The 20,256-nt window shown below is 35.2% G+C and overlaps 1 protein-coding gene across 5 annotated transcripts in view; it reads left to right on the plus strand.

Moving 5' to 3' along the window:
- Window positions 1-1,244: 1,244 nt before the first annotated feature.
- Window positions 1,245-20,256, plus strand: part of FANCL (FA complementation group L) — an 84,960-nt gene continuing 65,948 nt past the window's right edge. For 2 of the 5 annotated variants that reach the window (XM_086701057.1, XM_086701058.1), the window contains exons 1-4: window positions 1,245-1,403; window positions 12,654-12,712; window positions 14,843-14,903; window positions 17,394-17,450. In XM_086701057.1, the coding sequence (XP_086557183.1) occupies window positions 1,317-1,403; window positions 12,654-12,712; window positions 14,843-14,903; window positions 17,394-17,450 (264 nt within the window). In that variant the 5' untranslated portion in view covers window positions 1,245-1,316. The remainder of the gene's footprint in view (window positions 1,404-12,653; window positions 12,713-14,842; window positions 14,904-17,393; window positions 17,451-20,256) is intronic. The other 3 variants (XM_086701060.1, XM_086701059.1, XM_086701062.1) reach the window with 3 other exon arrangements.

Genomic DNA, 20,256 nt, shown 5'->3' on the forward strand with positions numbered 1-20,256 from the left:
TGTTAAAATACACATGGTTAGGCCTTACTCCCAGAGTTTGGGATTCCCTAGATCTGAGACAGAGGGGTGAAAATTTGCATTTCCCAGGTGATACTGCTGCTGATGGTTCTAGACATTTTAAAAACGACTGCTTTAGTGTAATTTGTATCTAACTACCACTGCCATACTCTTGTTTTTCCCTAAGTATCCAGAATATGGTGATAATTGTTGTGAAAGTTTAAGAATCTTCAGGAAGTCAAATTCCATTTTGAGGGCGATAAAGATGGGAGGGAGTACATCTTAGTCATCTTTACATGGCCTGTGGCATATTACAATGATGTTTTGCAAATACTAGGGTTCAAAAATATAATGCATTGAATACTGACGGTGATATCAAACAATTTTGTGGTAAATAGTAGCAAGTTGCTTATTTAATCAGCCCTCAGTAAAAGGAAATGGATAATCACCATTTCTGAGTTAAAAAAAAATGTATAGAAAGGGTTATCAAAGAAAAATTAACTTTGGCTCAACAAGTTAATGGGCAATCTTCCCTCACATTTTGCCTTTAGACGTTTGTGAATGCAGTGCACCAAAGCTGAGTGTGATGTTGACTTGAGTCTGGAGATACGTGTGTATACGTGTGTATATATATTTGTGTGTGTGTGTGTGTGTGTGTGTGTGTGTACACACACAAATACACAATTGTGCAGTTCTGAAATACAATAGTAATTGACTAAACTTGGTAAACCATAGAGTTACAATGTTGCATGTGATATACTGAATGGATTATAATACATTGTATAGTAATACATACAGAACAATACATTTTTCTGTATGCTGAAGGCATACAAGAGATCCTGTAGAACAGGCTAATAGACTGATTATAGTGAAGAAGGGGAGTTGAGGCAGGTTCAGGGTAAAGGAAATACAATACCCAGACTGTACAAACCATCTTATGCGGTAAGAAATGCAACTCCACAAAGCTGTAGTAGTCTCTCAGTAAAATCAAACAAAATTACCAAAAGGGTTATTGGGACAATCAAGGCTGGAATGCTCTAGTTCAATTACAGCTGTGAAAATAACAATCTTCCCTCCTGCCCCCTATTGGGGCCAATGCCATCTCCTGCCGAGCATCTACTGTGGCTGGGCCTGAGTCCAGGTGCCCGAACTAGCGCAAGACCTTCATTTCCCCTCGCGCGGAATCTTCGAGACTTTTTCCCGCCAAAGCGGGTGTTTCCGCCCCTCGGAGCCCAGGGCGCTGGCGGGACTGCGCATGTGCGGGGCGCAGCCAGTGGCTAAACCCCCGGCGGCTCCACGGACGGCGAACCGTGGCGGAGATGGAAGCGAGCCTGTTGCGCCAGTGCCCGCTGCTTCTGCCTCAGAACCGGGCGAAAACCGTGTACGAAGGATTCATTTCAGTTCAGGTACCTGCCCGCTTGTTGCCTGCTCGCTAGTTGGGCCTCCCTCTCGCGGCGCAGCTCCGCCCCTGGAAGTCAGTTACGGGAGCGGTTAGCAGCCCGGACCTGTGGGGATCGAGGGGGGCGGCGCGGGACCGCTTCCTCCGAGTCTAGAGGTTTGAGAACGGCTGCTGTTGTGGGCAAGCCGGCCCCTCGCTACCGCGTCGGTGGCCGGGACGTGCTCGCAGCCAGGGACTTGGCCGGCGGAGCCCCGGGCTGGACCGGAGCGGGGGGCGGGGCGGAGGGCCACGCCCCCTCGCTCAGCTTCCTGAGTTTGGCCTCCCTTTTGACTCGGTGTCTGTCCCACCGTTAACTGTGTTTTTGTTTGTTCGTTTTTTCGCAAATTTTTGCCTACTTAGATTCTAACGCCATTCCCACCCCGCCCGACAAAACCCAAGAAGGTTGGTGCCCGTTCACGAGGAAATCCGTGCTAATTATATTCGTTTTACAGTAAAATAAATAAATTAAAAAATATGTATATATAAGCCTCCTTTTGGCTCCCAGCTTAGTCGTGTGTACCTGAACACCTCCAGCAGCGATATTTTGTACGGAATCTTAACAGAATTCATTACTTCTGAGTGCAAGTGGCTTCTCTTGTGGAGTTTATTACACATGGTAACACACGTGTACATTTCTGAAGTTTACAGAGTGCTTCCCAAGTACCTTGTTTCACTAATGCTCAGCCCCTTGAGGCACAATTTTTTTAAAAAAGTCATTCTCTCTTCATAGTTAAGTAAGTCAAAGCATGGGAAGGCGGAGAGGTTAAGTTACTTGCCCATGATCACCAGAATTCCTTAAAGCCAGGCTATGTGATTCACCCGTGGATGGATTTTGCTCCTCCGCATTGCACCAAGATACCCTAGGGTAGAATTTTAAGGATAGATTTTTGCTCCCTGACCTTTACACATCATGGTACCACCTCTCTGACCACACATATATGTTTTTTTTAAATCTTTTAAAATTAACAGATCCAGCCTGAGGGAAAACTGGTGAAACCACACACAAATTAACCACCTGCAACATTTTTTAATTTTTAATTTTTTTTTTTTAAAGTTTGTTTATTGAGAGACAGAGAGTGATGGAGCAGTGGAGTGCGAGCAGGGCAACGAAGGGCAGAGAGAGAGAGAGGGAGAGAGAGAATCCCAAGCAGGCTCCGGAGGTGGGGCTCTGAACTCATCAATAGTGAGATCATGACCTGAGCTGAAATCAAGAGACTGATGCTTAACCAGGCAGTGGGCCCTAACCACCTGCAACTTATAATACGGGTCATGAATAGGTTAAATGATCAATCCGTACCGAACCAGAGGATTTGGTTTGCTATGTGAAATAAGGAGAAATTCCTGAAGAGGAAAGAAACAAAGTGGTCATTTTAAAACAACTTAACATTGAAGCAGAACTGTATTTTCTAAGAAAATATGTATGAATCTTAGGCAAGTTTTCAATTATTTGGACTCCTTTTTATAGAAACACAAATTATGCAATTTTGTCATAATTTAAAATTTAGTGATTAACCAGATAATTTGGAAAAATATCATGGTAATGAATAAAAATTTCTGTTCTCAGAATTATTTTTATTTTCTGAAAGGAAAATGAATAATTGCATTGCTCCACCTTACCTTGATTAACGCTCCATTCAACAATTCTCATCAAAACAGACATTGCCAGTATTAAATGAATGGGATGGAGGTAAAATTTAACTCTTAATTATAGTGATTAAGAGAATGGTTTCACCTTTCAAAAATGTTTGAGTATTGGGTATTTGAAAACTTGATAATTTATTTAACTTTAAAGGGAAGCATATTTCATGCTTTTTTTTTTTAGTTATAAATGACATGCAACGTTATATTAGTTTCAGGTGTACAACATAACGATTTGATGTATGTATGTATTGTGAAATGATCACAGTTAAGTCTAGCTGTTCATCTGATTTGCCATATGTAGTTGTAGAATTTTTTTCCTGTGATGAGAACTTTTAAGATTAGTCTCTTCGCAGCTTTCAGATATGCAATAGTATTAACTCTGGTTGCCATGCTGTACGTTACATCCCTTTAACTTTTTTATGACTGGGTGTTTGTGCCTAGAAGGTGCACAACCTTTATCTGTTTGACCTACTTCCCCACTAGCACACATGCTTTTTGAAGATCGGGGCCATATCCTAGAATTATCGTTAAGTTTTGAAGTTTACTCAAAACATATAATAATCTCTCAAAAATACAGAGTTACCAAATTTACTTGCTAAATGAAACTTTTACTCACCCCTCAGAATATTGAGTGTATAACTAATCAATACACTGTAATTAAGGCAAGGTTACAGAGGCTACATATGGATATATTCATTTTTCTTCAAATTCATCGGGATCATCACAGAAAGTAGAGGTTAAATTTCATTATTATTTCTGGAATAAAGGTAATCCACTTTTCCCTTCCCCAGTTGGAAGTACCAGTCTTGAATTACCTAGGTGAAAACATGATTCACTTTTCAGACAATATTTAGAAAAATTGAAGAGATCTTAAGTTACGTTTTTATTAGGAACCATGGTTCCGGCATTTTAGGCACTTTAAAGAAAGTACTTTGTATTATATGTGTCTGTCTGCTAAAGCCTCTTAGAAAATGTGTAAACAAAAAAACAAAACAAAAAAGAGAAAATGTGTAAACATCAGAATTGAGATTAGATGAAATTTACCTGTGACCCTTTGTTGTAGCTACAGTTCTGATTTGTACTTGCCTTAAGCAGCTTACTGAAATCATAACGTAAACAACTTAATTTAACATTGTTTTGTTTGCTGGAGCTGATTTTCGTCTGTTTGTTTTGTATATAATTTCAAACTTACAATAACAAGCATGTATGAAGATTACCCAGATTCTCCATTTTACTTTTGCCCCATTTGATTTATTATTCTGAGTGTGTGTGTGTATATATAGTATATATATATATATAATATAATATATATAATATTTTATATATATATGTGGGTGGGTATATATACACATTATTTTTTTGAACAGTTTAAAATTAGGTTGTAGACATAGTGCCTCTTTATTCTTAAATATTTCAGCATATATTTCATGAGAACAAGGATACACTTATATAAATCCACAGTACAGTTACCAAAATCAGGAAATTTAATCATGATGTAATGCCATTATCTGGAGTCCAAATTCAAATTTTGTTGATGTTGCAATTACATATTTTGTAGCCCTTTCCAGCCTCCTAAAAGATACCACATTACATTCAGTTGACATATCTCTTTAATCTGGAATAGTTCCATGGTCTCTTTGCTTTTAATAAATTTGAGAATTTTTAAGTTTATTTATTTTGAAAGAGACAGAGTGTGAGTCAGGGAGGGGCAGAGAGAGAGAGAGAGGTTGAGAGCGAGAGAGAAGATCCCAAGCAGGCTCCATACTGTCAGCGCGGAGCCTGATGTGGGCTCGAACCCACAAAACCATGAGTGAGATCATGACCTGAGCCGAAACCAAGGGTTGGACCCTTAACCAAGGGTCGGACGCTTAACCAACTGAGCCACAAGAGTCCGACGCTTAACCGAGAGTGGGACTGAGCCGCCCAGGTGCCCTAAACTTGATGTTGTTTAAGAATACAGTTTGGTTATTAGGCAGAATGTCCCTCAGTTTGGGTTTGACTGATGTTTCCTCATCATTAAATTCAGATCATGTCACTTTGGCAGAGATGACACAGAAAGAATGTTGTGTTATTTTCAGGGCTCATGAAGTTAGCGGGTTTCATTGGTGATGTTACCTCTGATCACCTGTTTAAGATGACATGTGCCAGGTTTTCCTTTTGTAATTCAGAAGTACTTATAGAGAGCTATGAGGCATCAAACTTTCAGGGGTACACACCAGTTTTAGCATCTATTGACTCTTGATTGAACCAGTTAGTACTGTGGTGGTTGCCAAATAAATTATGATTTCCTTTTCTTTTTCTAAAGTTTATTTCTTTTGAGAGAGAGAAAGAGAGACACAGAGAGTGTGCGTGAGTGGGGCAGGTGCGTGAGTGAGAGAATAACAAGCAGGCTGCACACTGTCTGCATGGAGCCAGATGCAGGGCTCAAACCCGTGAAACCATGAGATCATAACCTGAGCCGAAATCGAGAGTCGGCCGCTCAATTGACTGAGCCACCCAGGTGCTGCACCAAATGATGCTTTTCTAACTTCACTAGTTTTTCTTTATTGTCATTTTATTATAAGGAGTAGCTTTCTCTTTTTCCCCACTTCCTTGTATCAGACGGGACTCATTGGTTTTAAAAATAATGTATTTAATGGATTGTGATCATTACTTATTTTGATGTTTAAATTATCCCAGATTTGGCTATGAGTGCACATTTTTATTGATAAAATTTTTATAGCTCTGCATTATCCTCTTATTACTGTTTTTATAGTACTCTGTATATGCTGACTTACAGTGTTTCATCGTCATAGTTTTTTAGTACTGAAGTTTACTTTGTAGATCCCTTGTACCCAGGAGTTATTTAATAGAAAAGTAAAACATTTTCTCACAAATCTTGTTTTGATTTTTAATTTTGTTATTTCTAGTTCTCTTACATTGTGATTAGATAATCTTTGTAAAAATTATAGTGTGTGAAACTATTGATCCTTTGTATGTGTATGTGTGTGTGAGAATAAACCCTCTGGCTTTAAGAAGGTATTTTAAGAAGATATTATTAGATTGTTCCTTTTCTTTTGAGTGAGCCTTGGTAGTTTGTTTCCTTCAAGGAATTTGATTATTTCCTCTAGATTTTTGAATTTATTGTCTTAAATGTTATATTCCATTATTATCCTTTTAATGAATGCTTTTAGGATCTATAATGATGTTCCCTATATTATCTTTTGCTGCATAACTACCTACTCCAAATCTTTGTGGCTTAGAACAACAAACATTGTCACATATGCTGTGGATCAGGAATTTGAAAGTTACTTGGGTGGATGGTTCTGGATCAGTGTTCCTCATGAACTTGCAATGAAGATGCTAGCTAGTTTCCCAGTACTCCAAAGGCTTGACTAGAGCTGAAAGATTTGCTTCCAGGGTAGCTCATGAACATGGCTGTTGGCTGGAGCCCTCTGTTTTCTGCTGCTTTTGACTGGAGGCCCTCAGTTCCTTACGGCACAGACCTCCATAGTGTCCTCGCAACATGGCAGCTAGCTTCCCCTGAGTGACATAACAGAGACCAAGCAGAAAGCTGCATAGTCCCTTTTTGCCCCTGGCCTCTGATGTTAATACATACTTCTGCTTTATTCAGTTTTTCTAGAAGCAAGTTGTAAATCTAGTCTTTATTCAAAAGGAGAGAAATGAGGTACTGACTCTTAAAGGCAGAAATAACTGGATAGAGGCTTATAAATTTTATTGATCTCAGGGCACCTGGGTGGCTCAGTTGGTTAAATGTCTGACTCTTAATTTTGGGTCTGATTCTTGATTTCGATTCAGGTCATGATCTCACGGTGTGTGAGGTCAGGCCCTGTGTCCAGTGGGCTCTGCGCTGACCGTGCAGAGCCTGCTTCTGATTTTCTCTCTCTCTCTCTCTGCCCCTCCCCAACTTTCTCGCACACTCTCTCAAAATAAACTTAAAAAAATTATTGATCTCTTCAAAGAACCTACTTTTCATTTTACTGATTTTTTTCTCTTATTTTTGTGCTTGTGTTTCATTGCTTTCTGTTAAGTTTCCCAATTTCTTCAAGTGGGAGGTTAGCTCCTTGATAATGAGAAGTTTTTTGTCTTATAATATAGATGTTTAGTGCTGTAAATTTTTCTTCAGATGCTACTTTAGCTATGTAAAATCTACTTCATATGTTGTATTTTCATTTTTGTTTTTTCAGTTCAGGATACTTGTTAATTTCTTTTTCTTTTCTTTTTTTTTTTTTTTTTTTGCACAGGTTACTTAGGAGAACAGTATGTCTTCCCAAATATTTGAGGATTTTCCAGATCTCTTTTTGATACTGATCTATAATTTAGTTTCATATTGGTCACAACATGATTTTTATGATTTAAACTTTTTAAAATATTTTGGGACTTATGGCATAGAATATGGCCTATGTTGGTAAATGTTATGGCTGTACTTGAAAAGAATGTGCATTCTGCTGCTGTTGGGTGGATTGTTCTATAATGTCAGGTCTAGTTGGTTCATAATGCTATTTGAGTTTTTTATATGCTCACTGATTTTCTGTCTGCTTGTTTTATTAATGAAAGGGGGTATTGAAATCTTCTACTATAATTATCGATCAATTTCTGCTTTCATTTCTCAGTTTTTGCTTCATTTATTTTGAAGTCCTTTTATTAGGTACATAAACTTTTAGGATTATTAAGCAATCTTGAACTAATTTTTTTCTTTCCTTTCTTTTCTTTTTTTTTATGATTCTGAAATGATCCTTTTTATCTGTGGTAATCTTTATCCTAGAATCTCTATTTTCTGATATTAGTATAGTGACTCCAGCTTTCTTTTGATTAGTGCTGGCATGGCTTAATGTTTTTCCATTCTTTATTTTATACCTATCTGTGCCTGTATATTTAAAGGGGATTTCTTTTGGGATTTCTTTTCTTCCTAAAGTTACTCCTTTAACATTTCTTGTGGTACATGTCTTGTACTGATAAATTGGCTGTTTTTTGGCTGTTTTATATCTGACATATTGTTTGGCCTTTTGAAAGATACTTTTACTAGGTCTAAAACTCTAGATTGATTTTTTTCCCCCTTTTCGTATTTTACAGATGTTGCTTAACTGTCTTGCATTATTTCCTGTGTGAAATCTCTAGTATTTCTTACTTTTGGTCCTCTAAGTAGTGTGTCGTTTTTCTTTGCTTATAATACGATTTTTGTTTTTTGTCATTAGTTTTTACCAATTAGATTGTGATATACCTTGGTGTAGTTTTCTTCATGTTTTTCCTCCACTGGGTTTGTTTGTTGAGCTCTTTGGATTTGTGAGTATATATTTTCACTTAATTTGGGAAAAAAAGTCAGTCATTATTTTTTCAAAAATGTTTTTGTCCCTCCCTCTCTTTCCCTTGTATTGGAGACTCAAACTACATGCATATTAGGCCACTATAAAGTTGTTTTATAATTCACTAATGGTTCTGTTCTTTTTTGGTGTTTGTTTTAGGCTCTTTCTCTGTTTTATTTTTAATTTTCTGTGTTTTGAGGTACCCTAAAATCCTCTTTTGCAAGGCTTAATCTGCTAATACTGTCTACCATCTCAGACATTGTACTTTTCATTTCTTTGATTTGGGTCATTATCTTTCCTGTTTGTTCTATTTAGCATACTCCTGCTTTTCTCTACCTTCTTGGGTATCTATAATGTAGTTAAAACTGTTGAAGATTTTTTAAGGAATTCTATTATTTGCCATTTTTGTATTTCTCTGGATTTTCATCTTTATTATGAATCTTATTTTCCTGTCTCTCTGCATGCCTGGTATAGTTTGATTGGATACCAGACACTATGCATTCTAACTATTGTGTGCTAGATAATTTTATTTTCTTAAACATTCTTGATTTGTTCTAAGATGTAGTTAAATTACTTGAAAACAGTTTAATTTTGTCATGGTTTGCTTGTAAGCTTTGTAAGGCAGAACCAAAACAGACTTTAGCCTAGATTTAATTTGGTTCTACTACTGGGGCATTAGTCTTCAGCATGTATATGTGTATATGTATGTATGTATGTACATACATATATATTTTGATGATAACTTTTATAGGACAAGGTTTTCCACTCTTGCTGGTCAGAAACAGGACTATTCCCAGCCTTGTGTGAGTTCCAAGATTGTTTTGCATGTTCTGTTCTCATGGGTCCTCAGCTTTTGGTGGTTTTCTCACATACGTGCAACTGTCATACTCAGCTGATTACACTGATTCTCTAGGTTTATTCTCTGTAGATTTCTCTCTTTTCCACGTATTTCTTTCCTCTTTGATACTGTACCTTGTGAATTATAGGTACCTTTGCCTCCCCCGACTTAACCCCTCTATCTCAGATTGGGGGCAATGTTGGACTCCATTTGGTTCTCCATCCTTGCTGTGTAGCCTGAAAAATCTTCAGAGAGTAAGACTGGACAGCTAAAGAGATTTTCTCATTTGTTTCCCTTCTTGCAAGTATGACTGTCTTTTAGTGTCTATTTGATGTCTGAATATCATCGTTTCATGTATTTTTTTGTCCAGTTTTTACCTAACGTAGAAAGTAAGTCCTGCCACTGTTACTCCATGTTAGCTAGAGGCAGAAATCCTCTTTCAGTGTCTTAAAAGTTGTATTGTTGCTTTTTTAAAATTTTGCTTTGAGAAGTGTGGTGCTACTCTTATTCTGTTTCCCATATACTATTTGAAATTTTTTTTTTAATGTTTATTTATTTTTGACAGAGAGATGGAGCATGAGTGGGGGAGGGGCAGAGAGAGAGGGAGACACAGAATCCAAAGCAGCTCCAGGCTCTGAGCTGTCAGCACAGAGCCCAACGTGGGGCTCAAACTTACAGACCCTGAGATCATGACCTGAGCTGAAGTCGGATGCTCAACCAACTGAGCCACCCAGGCGCCCCTCCCATATACTATTTGATCTTAGCAGTTGTGGACTTTTTATTGTTAAGGTCTGCATATTAAGATAGCTCTTAGAGTGGATCGTTAGAAGTCATTTCTCACATGTTCAGTTGGCTCTTTTCCTTATGTGAATTGCCAGAAAATATACTTGGACTGTAATTTAAAATATTTTTTCTGCTATCTTATTTTCAAGTTCTCCAGTTCTTTGTGTATTGTATTGTCTTTACCTGTTTCCACTTCAGTTGCTTTTTTCTGATGGTTTTTAATTTTTTTCTCATTTGGTGATTTTTCTGGCTTTTTGTTTGCCTCTTAAGAAACTTAAAAAATATTTTATTGGAGTAAAGTATACATAACCTTTGCCAGTTTAACCATTTTATTTTAAGTAATCACTACCCCAGCTTGGGGCTTGAACTCACAACCCTGAGATCAAGAGTCATGCAGTCTACCAATTGAGCCATTCAGGCACCCCACCTCTTATGAAATTTTTATTTTGCTCTGTTCTTCCTGGAGCACCTATTAATTTATTCCATTCTGGTATTTTTTCTTTTTCTGAAGTAAAATTTTTTTCCTTACAATTTCTGTTCTTGGTTTTTGAATTTCTGAATATTAGTACAAATACTTACTTAATGATAATATAATTCAGTATTGTAATTTGTTTATGCCTGTGTTTTTTGTTTGCACAGGTGATTTGTTATCACTTGAAATGTTTTCTTTCATTCTGGTTTTGACTCCTAGCTTGATATTGATGAAACCAATATCTTGGTGAATTTGGTTGTTGACAATAGTTTATAAAATTCCTAGCTTAAGTATAATTTCTTCTGTAGGTGAAGCAAATTGCAGTTTATTTAGTGGATAATTTTTTAGTAGTGTTGAGGGAGGAGTTGAGTGTTTTTATTTTGTTATGTAAGCTCCTCCATTTCTCACTCTTAATTTTTCCTCCTAACATCCATTTTCCAAAGGAAGGCTCTACCTGCCTTTTTTATCATCTATTCATATATTTCTTTTCCAAGGTGAGCCTCTTGACTTTTGTGTTTATACTAAGCCCCCCTACCCGTAGTCAGTGCTCTGATATACCAAACTCTTTATTATTATTTTAACACTTAGTCCAATTCCTCTTCTCTCTTCCATGCTTTTTTTTCTGAACCCCCTAGTTCTTTAAGAGGACTTGCTATGGAAGTCCCAGGGTAGAAGCCACTAGAAAGTGGTTTTTATTTTTCTTCCTAGGTAGCTTGAAGTTTAAGGTGCGCTCTCTCTGATTTTTCTGGAGACATGGGATTTTTGTGGTTTTAATTTGTTCCTAATATTGATCTATTTGGGAGGATGAGTGGAGAGATTCAGATTTAGGCAACTCTCTGTACCTTGTTCCCTGCAACCTGGAAGTTCTTCTTGAGAACAATTAACATTTTTTATATGCTTCAACTAAAAAAAGCTAATTTTGAACATTTTCTTGAATCAGAAAAATATTGTGACATGTAACATGGCATTTGACCTTTTAAAATGGCTGGATTTTGCACATAAGGGACTTTGGAATTTTATTCTTTCAGATAACAGATCGGTAGAGTAGTTTTACTATTTTTCATGTAAATTTTGAATTCCAGATTGTTCTTACACCTATGTGTGGGATGTCTATAAAGTTAGGTTAAAGTTACTACATAATATCTTCTAGTGCTTTAATGAAATAGTGAATTATTGTTACTTGACCTTTTGAAAAGGTCAGTAGTACATTTTGTTTCATTTTTTTAAAGGACATTTAAATGTAATGAAAGTCAGAACTGTAATATTATCATGAAAGTAAAGGTTATGGGGTACATTTAATTGTGTTCCTCTAGTTTTGAATCTGCTTTGAGGGAGCCTGTGCTAAAATTCTCATGGTGATTATTTTTCGAGAATTTTATTACTCTTTTTCATTTTATATTGTTGGAGTAAAAGATTATATTTCTGTTTGTCTTTTTCTGCTTACCTTTGCTCAGATCATGTGTATTATCCTATTTAAGATATAAAGTTTAAGCTGCTTACCCATTCACTTTCTCAAGAAAGAAACTGAATATTTTTTTCAGAGAACAGTTCTTTCCTAAGAAAGACTCTTGAGTAAAACTTGGTATATTCAAATGTATAGCTTGTGAATATTTAAAATAAATATTAGTGACTTTATTCATTAACGGCACATGAATGTGGGAGAATTAAATATTTTGTTTTATGAAAATATTTCTCTCATGTCTGTATGTTCAGATTATGGAACTAAATATATTTTCATTTTATTAAAATTAGGAAATTGAAAATTAAACAAAGCTGGTAATGTATCAGATGCTCTTATTTTACATTGTGATTTTTTCTTCCATAATCAAAGCAATTGAAGGAATTTCTTCACAGACTTATTTTCTAAGAAATACTTAAATTTCCTTGTTTACATTAACAATTTCTTAATATTTCTTCTGACATGAGTTGATTCTAAGACTCTTTGTTTTGATTTCCCAGTAATTACAAAGTTTCTGACATTTTTAAGTTATTTTTCCTCAAATGCAATATTTTATTCTATACATTTTAACAAATGTAAAGATTTGGATGAAGTTAATACCTTTTAGAAGATAAAGGAAAAACCTTGCTGTTTCTATGTGAGTTTTTTAAGTTTAACTTTTTTTTTTTTAACATTAAGCAAAAGATGAAAATTTGAGTGAACCTTTTCAATATTTTCCACAGGGACGAGATTTTCACCTTAGAATAGAGTTGCCTGAAGATTTACAAATGAAGAATGCAAGGTGATGTGGTGTTTTGTTATATACATGCATCTTGGTAGGATGGACAGTCATTTAATCTGGTAAAAGCTGATGCTAGCAATTAGTTTTGCCTAAAGTGCTTATTAGCCAGCCAGAAATGTTTCCGGTTTTTTCAAATCAGCGTACATTTGTAAATTATTTTCCCTTGTGCTGAAGTACTTTTCAAAGGTAAAACATTAATTCTCTAATTTTTTTTCTCATTAAAGTAGTAAATAGCAATTGTGTAATGTACCTCTTGGTACAGACAGCCCTTCAAGGAGTATCAAGAGATGAGACTGGAAAGTAGGCAGCATCTACAAATCTCATTTCTGTTCTTAAACATCTCTGGGAGTAGAGTGGACAAAGAATCCAGAGACATTGTTAGTAGAATTGACTGGATTTTGTGACTAATTAGAAGTAGGAGATCGAGGAAAAGAGTTGTGAAGGATGCTTTCCAACTTCTGGCAACACTAAGCTAGAGAAGAGGTTAAAGTGGAGAAGTAAGAGAGCCATCATTTAGAGATGTTGTCAGGTGTGAAGTATCAAGAGGAGATGTTTAGTGTATTGGCGTTGAAATCAAGTGTGAGACATGCAAGTCACAGTAGGCATGGGATTTGGGCCTGTTAGTATGGATACTTTCCAGTTTCTGCAAGTGCGGGGTGAAAAGAGAAAGCCAATGTTTAAAAGACTTGAGAGTATACCAACATTTACAGGACTGGTAAATAAAGAGGAACTTGGAAGAAGAGTAAGGACTGACCAGAGAAGTAAGAGGAAAATCTGGACGACAATTATCACTAAAGCTATGAAGAGGCTTAATGAGAAAATGGTTCACTGAGTATTGCAGAGGGATCAGGTTAAATATGAATAGGTTTCGTGTAGTGGCAGAAAGCAAATTGTATTGGGTTTGGGAGTGGGTAAGGGAGTAGAAAGAAAACATAAACAGGATAAAGTACATCTGACCCTTGAAGAACCCAGGATTAAGGGGTACCAATCCGTCATGCACTTAAACATTTGCATGTAACTTTTGGCTCTCCCAAAACCGTTGACCAGAAACCTTATCACTAACATGAACAAGTTGTTTAACACTTGTATACTGCATGTTGTATGTATTATATACTGTATTCTTAAAGCAAACTAGAGAGAATGTATTAAGAAAATCATAAGAGGAAGTGGCGTTTATAGTACCGTATGTATATTTATTGAAATAATCTGTAAGTGGACCTGTGCAGTTCAACCAGTGTTGTGCAAATGTCAATTCTATTTTGAAAAAAAAGGAGTGGCTAGAGAAGGGTAATGCAGTCAAAGAAGAGTTGTAATGATCTTGTTTTTTTAAGTTGAGATTTACTTGGGCAAGTTAATATATTAAGTTGAAAAAACTAGCAGAAAATAAAGATATCATAGTAAAGTGATAATGAATTGGTCAACTTGGCAAGGGATGGAACGTACATTTGGAGAAGAAGTTTTCTTGTGGGCAGTTGAATGAGCTACTTTGTTATTAAGAGAGGAAATAGGGGGGAAATGGAGGTTAGCAGACCAAAAATGGGAGAGAGTCATGATGTCCTGAAGGGGCTATAATTGGGGAAACTCAGAGGTGCTTCCTACTTCAAGGTAAGGAAAAGCACATCTTAGAAGAGTTACTCATCTAAGCAATATCAAGAGCACAGCTGAGGTGAGCCAGTGGATAGACGAACACTAACTTATTACTACTTATATAATTCAAAGTACCTTTTACAGTAATCTTTAATTTGAAGATTATATCATTACATATGCTTTCTCAAATACAAGTTCTGTACATTATGATCAAAACTGTTGGTTTTCTTTAACCTAACTTGGAGAAGAATCTAGTTCAATAGCAAATTTTGCTTTGGATATGGTTAAAAAAAAAAAAAAAAGATTTACTGTTTGCATGTCATTTACTGATTGCAGTTATTTATATTTTGAAATAAAATTAGTCCCGACAGTTTGAAGACAAGACTTTCAACAGTATCAGTGGTAAAAAATTTTATTAACTTGTCAGAATTATATTTATGTCATTCTTTTCTATGTACATGCGTGTTTGTGCTAGCATACAAATAAGTTTTTTCCTTTTAATTCTGAACAATAAAGAAACCATTTTGTTCCATTAAATTTTAGATTATTATGTAGTTGGCAACTGAAAACAATACTTAATGGATACCATCAAATAGTACAACAGGTAAGTCCTTTAAAAAGTTTGTTTTAAGCAAGGATAAGAAATTACAAAGTTAACTCTTTTTTAGAGGACTGTTTGCAGAACGTTGTAACAAACTGGTTTAATAGTTGCTGACTTTTGTAGGTTTCATTTCTATTAAATATTTTAAGGATCCATGCATTATAGAAAGTGTTTTCTCAGAATCCTCCGTACATCTCTAGGCAGCATTTGTTCTGAAACTGATTTCCATCCTGGAGACTTGAGGGTCTTCAAATGTATAGCCATCATGCATAGCCATCACTTTTTTGAGAGATTTTTTTGCTGAGACTGAATAGTGGTAGTAAGGAGAAGAAAACCAGGACCCATTTAGGAAATGTAGAGTATCTGTGGCAAAAATGGGATTGTAGTTCTAGATTAGGAACAGGAAAGGTGTGGTGGAAATCACTTAGGATCATACATACGTACTTAATGAGTGTACATGTAAATACAGCATACATGAGGTATAGACAGGATTAATCTTTTTTTTTTTTAATTGTCATAACTGGAAGTTTGTATTATGGATTACCTACACCTATTTCACCCTCAGCCCCACTGTAGTTATTCTTGATGTTTAGGTTCTGCCTGAAAATTCTTTTAAAAATTAGAGAAACTTAAAAAAAGTCACTGTTACTAAAGAAACCAAAAATAAATGAAATGCCTCTTGTAGAAAAATAAATGTAAGTAGAACTGCATTTCCTTTGATGCTTTATTCATTTGTATGTTTTTCCTGATTTCTGCTATTCCTATATTTTTTCTATCTTAAAAGCAGGTTATTATCTATGATAACTGACAATGACAGTCACTCTCACATAAAGCATTACCGAACCACAAAGAAATATAGGAGATAAACTATTTGATTTGTAGAATGTAGGCTGTCATTGCTGGCAGCATAATTACTGCAGTTTTTTAAGGGGATATTTAAATTATTTCTCTGTTTTCTTTACACTGCCTCGTCCTCATCCACTGTGACTATTTATATTGTATACTAGAGTTTAAGAAACGAATCTATTGAGATATTTAAATAGCCTGGAAAAAATTGTTAATAGAGACTAAGTATAATATCTATAATTGTTTTTCTCCTCCAGTTCACCACAAGAGTTCCTAGAAAAAGTCCCAATTACTTATTAATCTCTTTTCTGCCCTCCAGTGGGTCATATAGAACCAAGAATTAGTTTTTCTTTGTTTTATTCCAGTATTCCTGTTCTTTCCTTATAGTGTTTTTAACTTTAATAAGTGTGGGTTGGGGGATCAGCAGTCTTTTTCTGTGAAGAGTCAGACAGTAAATTTTTCAGGCTTTGGTGGTCCTAAAATATGTCCCAACTACTTAACTTGTAGGGCCATAGCAGCCATGACCAGAGGTAAACGAATGGGTGTGGCTGCATTTCCTTACAACTTTAGTTCTGGAAACAGGTATTGGGCTGCTTCTAGCCTCTAGGCTATCTTTCACAGAAACTTGATACTATTTATTGCTCATTACTAGTAAGCTAACAGGGCACATATTGTATAGAAGATGAGAAAGTCAAAGATTCATTTTACAGATTTGCTCACTCAAAGCTATGTTGTTATTCATATGTCTCATGAATTGTTGAAGTATCTTAGATTATTATTTTTCTCGTCTAAAAGAGTGAACAAATTCACAGATGGGCTTTGTTCAGAACTGCATGGTGGTACTTCAGTGTATCACAAAAAAGTAACAAAAATGCAATATTTTGATTTCAAGAAGAGAAGTGATGTAGGGTTTCATCTAAAAGTTACACTTGAGAATTTGCTTTGCTTTCCTTTATTCTGTAGTTATTTTAAGAATCAAAGATTCTAGGAAATAAAATTATAACTCTTAAATATTCAACTTTAGAAGTTATTTCCTTTTTGCCTTTTTGTTACAATGGCTTTATCTTGTTTAAAGATTGACTGCTTTTGAATTAATATGGGTTAGTTGTGAAAAAACAAAATTAACAATTGTAGGTAGTTTTAAGGTCAGGGGCAAAAATAAAAATACAGTATAGATCATTAATTCATCACTCTAATTAGATTTTTTAATTGCATAGATTTGCCTGAATTTTATTTTATGTTCTTCTTTTCTTCACTCCTATAACACCTTTGTCTTTCTTCTTTCTTTTTTCTTTCTTTGTTTCCTTTGTTTCCTTTGTTTTCTTTTCTTTCTTTCTTTCATAATGATGTGGTTTGACAGATTTGCTAAACTTGACCAGTAGTCGGTGCTGAAGGAACTAAGGTGTGTGGGATTTTAAGTACAATTCAGTGTATCTCACCAAAATAGATTTGAGGGCTTTAATTACTCTTTCAAAATGAAATTGGTAGACATAGTAGAGATGGTTATAAGTACTTTAATTGTTACGCTTTTAAGATGTAGATACATTTAATATTTTTTTCATTCACATGGACCTGTACTTTAGTTCAATTTCAGTATATGGAATATTCATTGTACAAATGAAATTAATTAGAAATGTTTTAATCTAGAGAATGCAGCACTCTCCTGATCTAATGAGCTTTCTGATGGAGTTGAAGATGGTTTTGGTAAGAATTTGTTTTCTAGTGCTGTTACCATATTCTATAAGTCTTGATGTTTTAAAAAAATTCCTTTAAAAACTAACATCATTGGAATTTAAAACTTCTCAACTCCCAGTCACTTAATGTTTTATTTTACTGTGTGTGTAAATGTGGGTGATGCTTTTTTTGAATTGCGTGAGGAACAGAAATGTGTACAGGAACCAATTTGACTGTGTCATAAAATGGGTACATTTGACACTAGTCTTAGGTGGTGAAGAAATAAAATGTACTCCTGGTTTGTCTGAGAATTTAACATCTATGAAGAGATAGTCAAACCTAAAGATATATGTATAAATTTGTATATAGCTGCAGATTTCTGAAGAACTTCTTAGGCTTATTACATACATATACTTACATATAGTAATTGATTATTCTGTTAATCAGTTATGCATAAAATACTTTTTAGTTTATCCTGTGGACATTGTATTATTTAAAAAATTGTTATGCAAGTTTTCAACATAAGCAGAAGAGGGAAGACTGCAGAGTGAAAACTGATGGGTCCATGACCTGACATTTTGTCATTTTTCCCCCTACTCTTTAAGGAGAAAGGGACTAGAGTATTTTTAAGGAAATCCTGGACATTGTATTCATCCCTCCATGAATATATTGGTGTATACTTATAACAGCTAAGTGTTTTTTTTAATGTTGTTAAATATACTATTATAACCCTGACAAAGTTAGTGGTAATTTCTTTTGGCTTCTCTGTATCTGTATGAGAATAAGGTCCACACATTATATGTGTTGATATGTCTCCTAAGTCTCTTAATTTCTAGCAGCATTTCATCTTTCCCCCACCCTTTTTTTTTTTCTTCATGCCATTTACTTGTTAAATAAACTAGATCATGTGTCCTATAACATTTCTTGCATTCTGGATTCGGTTTATTAGATATTCATGGTGTCTTTTAACATAGTCTTCTGCCTTTTTTTGTAATTCAGTCTCAACAGAGTTGGGTTCATTTTCTGGTAAGAATACTTTGTGCTGTGTACTTAGATTGCATGAGGGAGGCACATAGTATCTGATAATTCCTCTTTTAGTAAAGTTAAGATTGATCAATAGATTTAGATCCATTGAATATAAAGTTTCATATCAACCTGTCACCTAATGGTTTTAGCATCCAATGATAATCATTGCAGATGGTGATTTAAAAAATTCTGTCATCTACATTTATTATCTGGAGGTCTGTAGAGAAGAACTTCCCTTCATCAGTTATTTGGTTAATTTGAGGTATAGCTCATACTGGAGAAATAGGTTAAGTGCTTGTTTCTTTTCCCTTTTTTTTTAAAAAAAAAATCAATTTTTAGAGTAATGAGTTAGTGCCTAGCAACTGTCAAAGGAAACTAATGATTTTTTTTTTTTTTTAGTAGCATTAAGAACTCATGGACTTTTATATATTGACTTTAGTCCATTGCAATCACTATACCTTTTGATGCTTAAATTGTTATCATTTTTGGTCAGTGTATCCCCCTTCATCTCGGCTTTTTAGTTCTTTTAACACAGCCCAAAGTTTGCTTTCTGACACCAGTTGCCCCAGTTTAATTTACTCATCCTTTTGCAGAACTATAATCAGTTACTTCTCTGAAGAGCCATGGTTTCTTTATAGGAGATGGTGTTTGGATGCCACAGATCTAGGAACTGGGGTGTTCATTGCTATTACTGCTAGGTCTTGTCAGTGGACAAAAACTAGGAAAAAATACTGTTTAGAAAGAGTAATTTATCATGAATTCATATTGATATTTCCAAGTCAAATTTGGCATTATAGCATTTTTACTTTGATATTCATGCTTGTGTTTCTTTTACTCTGAAAATCTTGGTTTCTAATATTAACATAATTATTTTTTGTTATGTTTTACTTGTTATGTTTTACTTATGCTTTCCTTATATCTCTATATTTATATTTGTCTTACAAAATTATAGTACCAATGTATTGGTACTAACAACAAGCAGTTTATTTTTTTTGTAGTTCTTTTTGAGTTTTTTATTCTTAGTAGCATTTGCCACATACTAAGAGCTTAGTTGCCAGTTGTTCTGAGTCCTTTTTTCAATCCTCCTAACAAGCCTCTGAGGTAGGGCTTTGATCAAATGTTTGGGATCAGAATAGATTATAGTCAGTTTCTAAAGTTTGACTTATAAATTCATAAACCCTAATAAGAATTATCAAAATTGATTATGAATTTCATCAAAGGCCAAAATATGATAAACTTAAAAAAGATGAGGTGAAGATGTGAAGCATATTTTGGTTTATCCTTGACATTGCAAAAAAAGTCTGTAATGGGGCGCCTGGGTGGCGCAGTCGGTTAGGCGTCCGACTTCAGCCAGGTCACGATCTCGCGGTCTGTGAGTTCGAGCCCCGCGTCGGGCTCTGGGCTGATGGCTCAGAGCCTGGAGCCTGTTTCCGATTCTGTGTCTCCCTCTCTCTCTGCCCCTCCCCCGTTCATGCTCTGTCTCTCTCTGTCCCAAAAATAAATAAACGTTGAAAAAAAAAAAAAAAAAAGTCTGTAAGGTTTTTTTTTTTAAATCTTTTTAGCATACTTTAAAAAAATGGTACAAATAAAAGGACTAAGGGACCAAGGTAAAACTATATATACTGTGTCCCATTAAGCTCTTATTACTAAAGCTAACTTTATTAGGTTGTAAGAACAGCTCTATTGGTCATTTAATTTTGAAGAAACTTACTGGTTTAAAATGTTGACATTGATCTCTGATTAACAATATTCTATTTAGTACATTTGTTACCGCGTTTCTCAATAAAATGACTTGCTGTATTTTAGCTTT

The sequence above is a fragment of the Puma concolor genome, chromosome A3 (genome assembly GCF_028749965.1).
Source record: "Puma concolor isolate L17-30 chromosome A3, mPumCon1.1.hap2, whole genome shotgun sequence".
NCBI classification, from domain to species: Eukaryota; Metazoa; Chordata; class Mammalia; order Carnivora; family Felidae; genus Puma; species Puma concolor.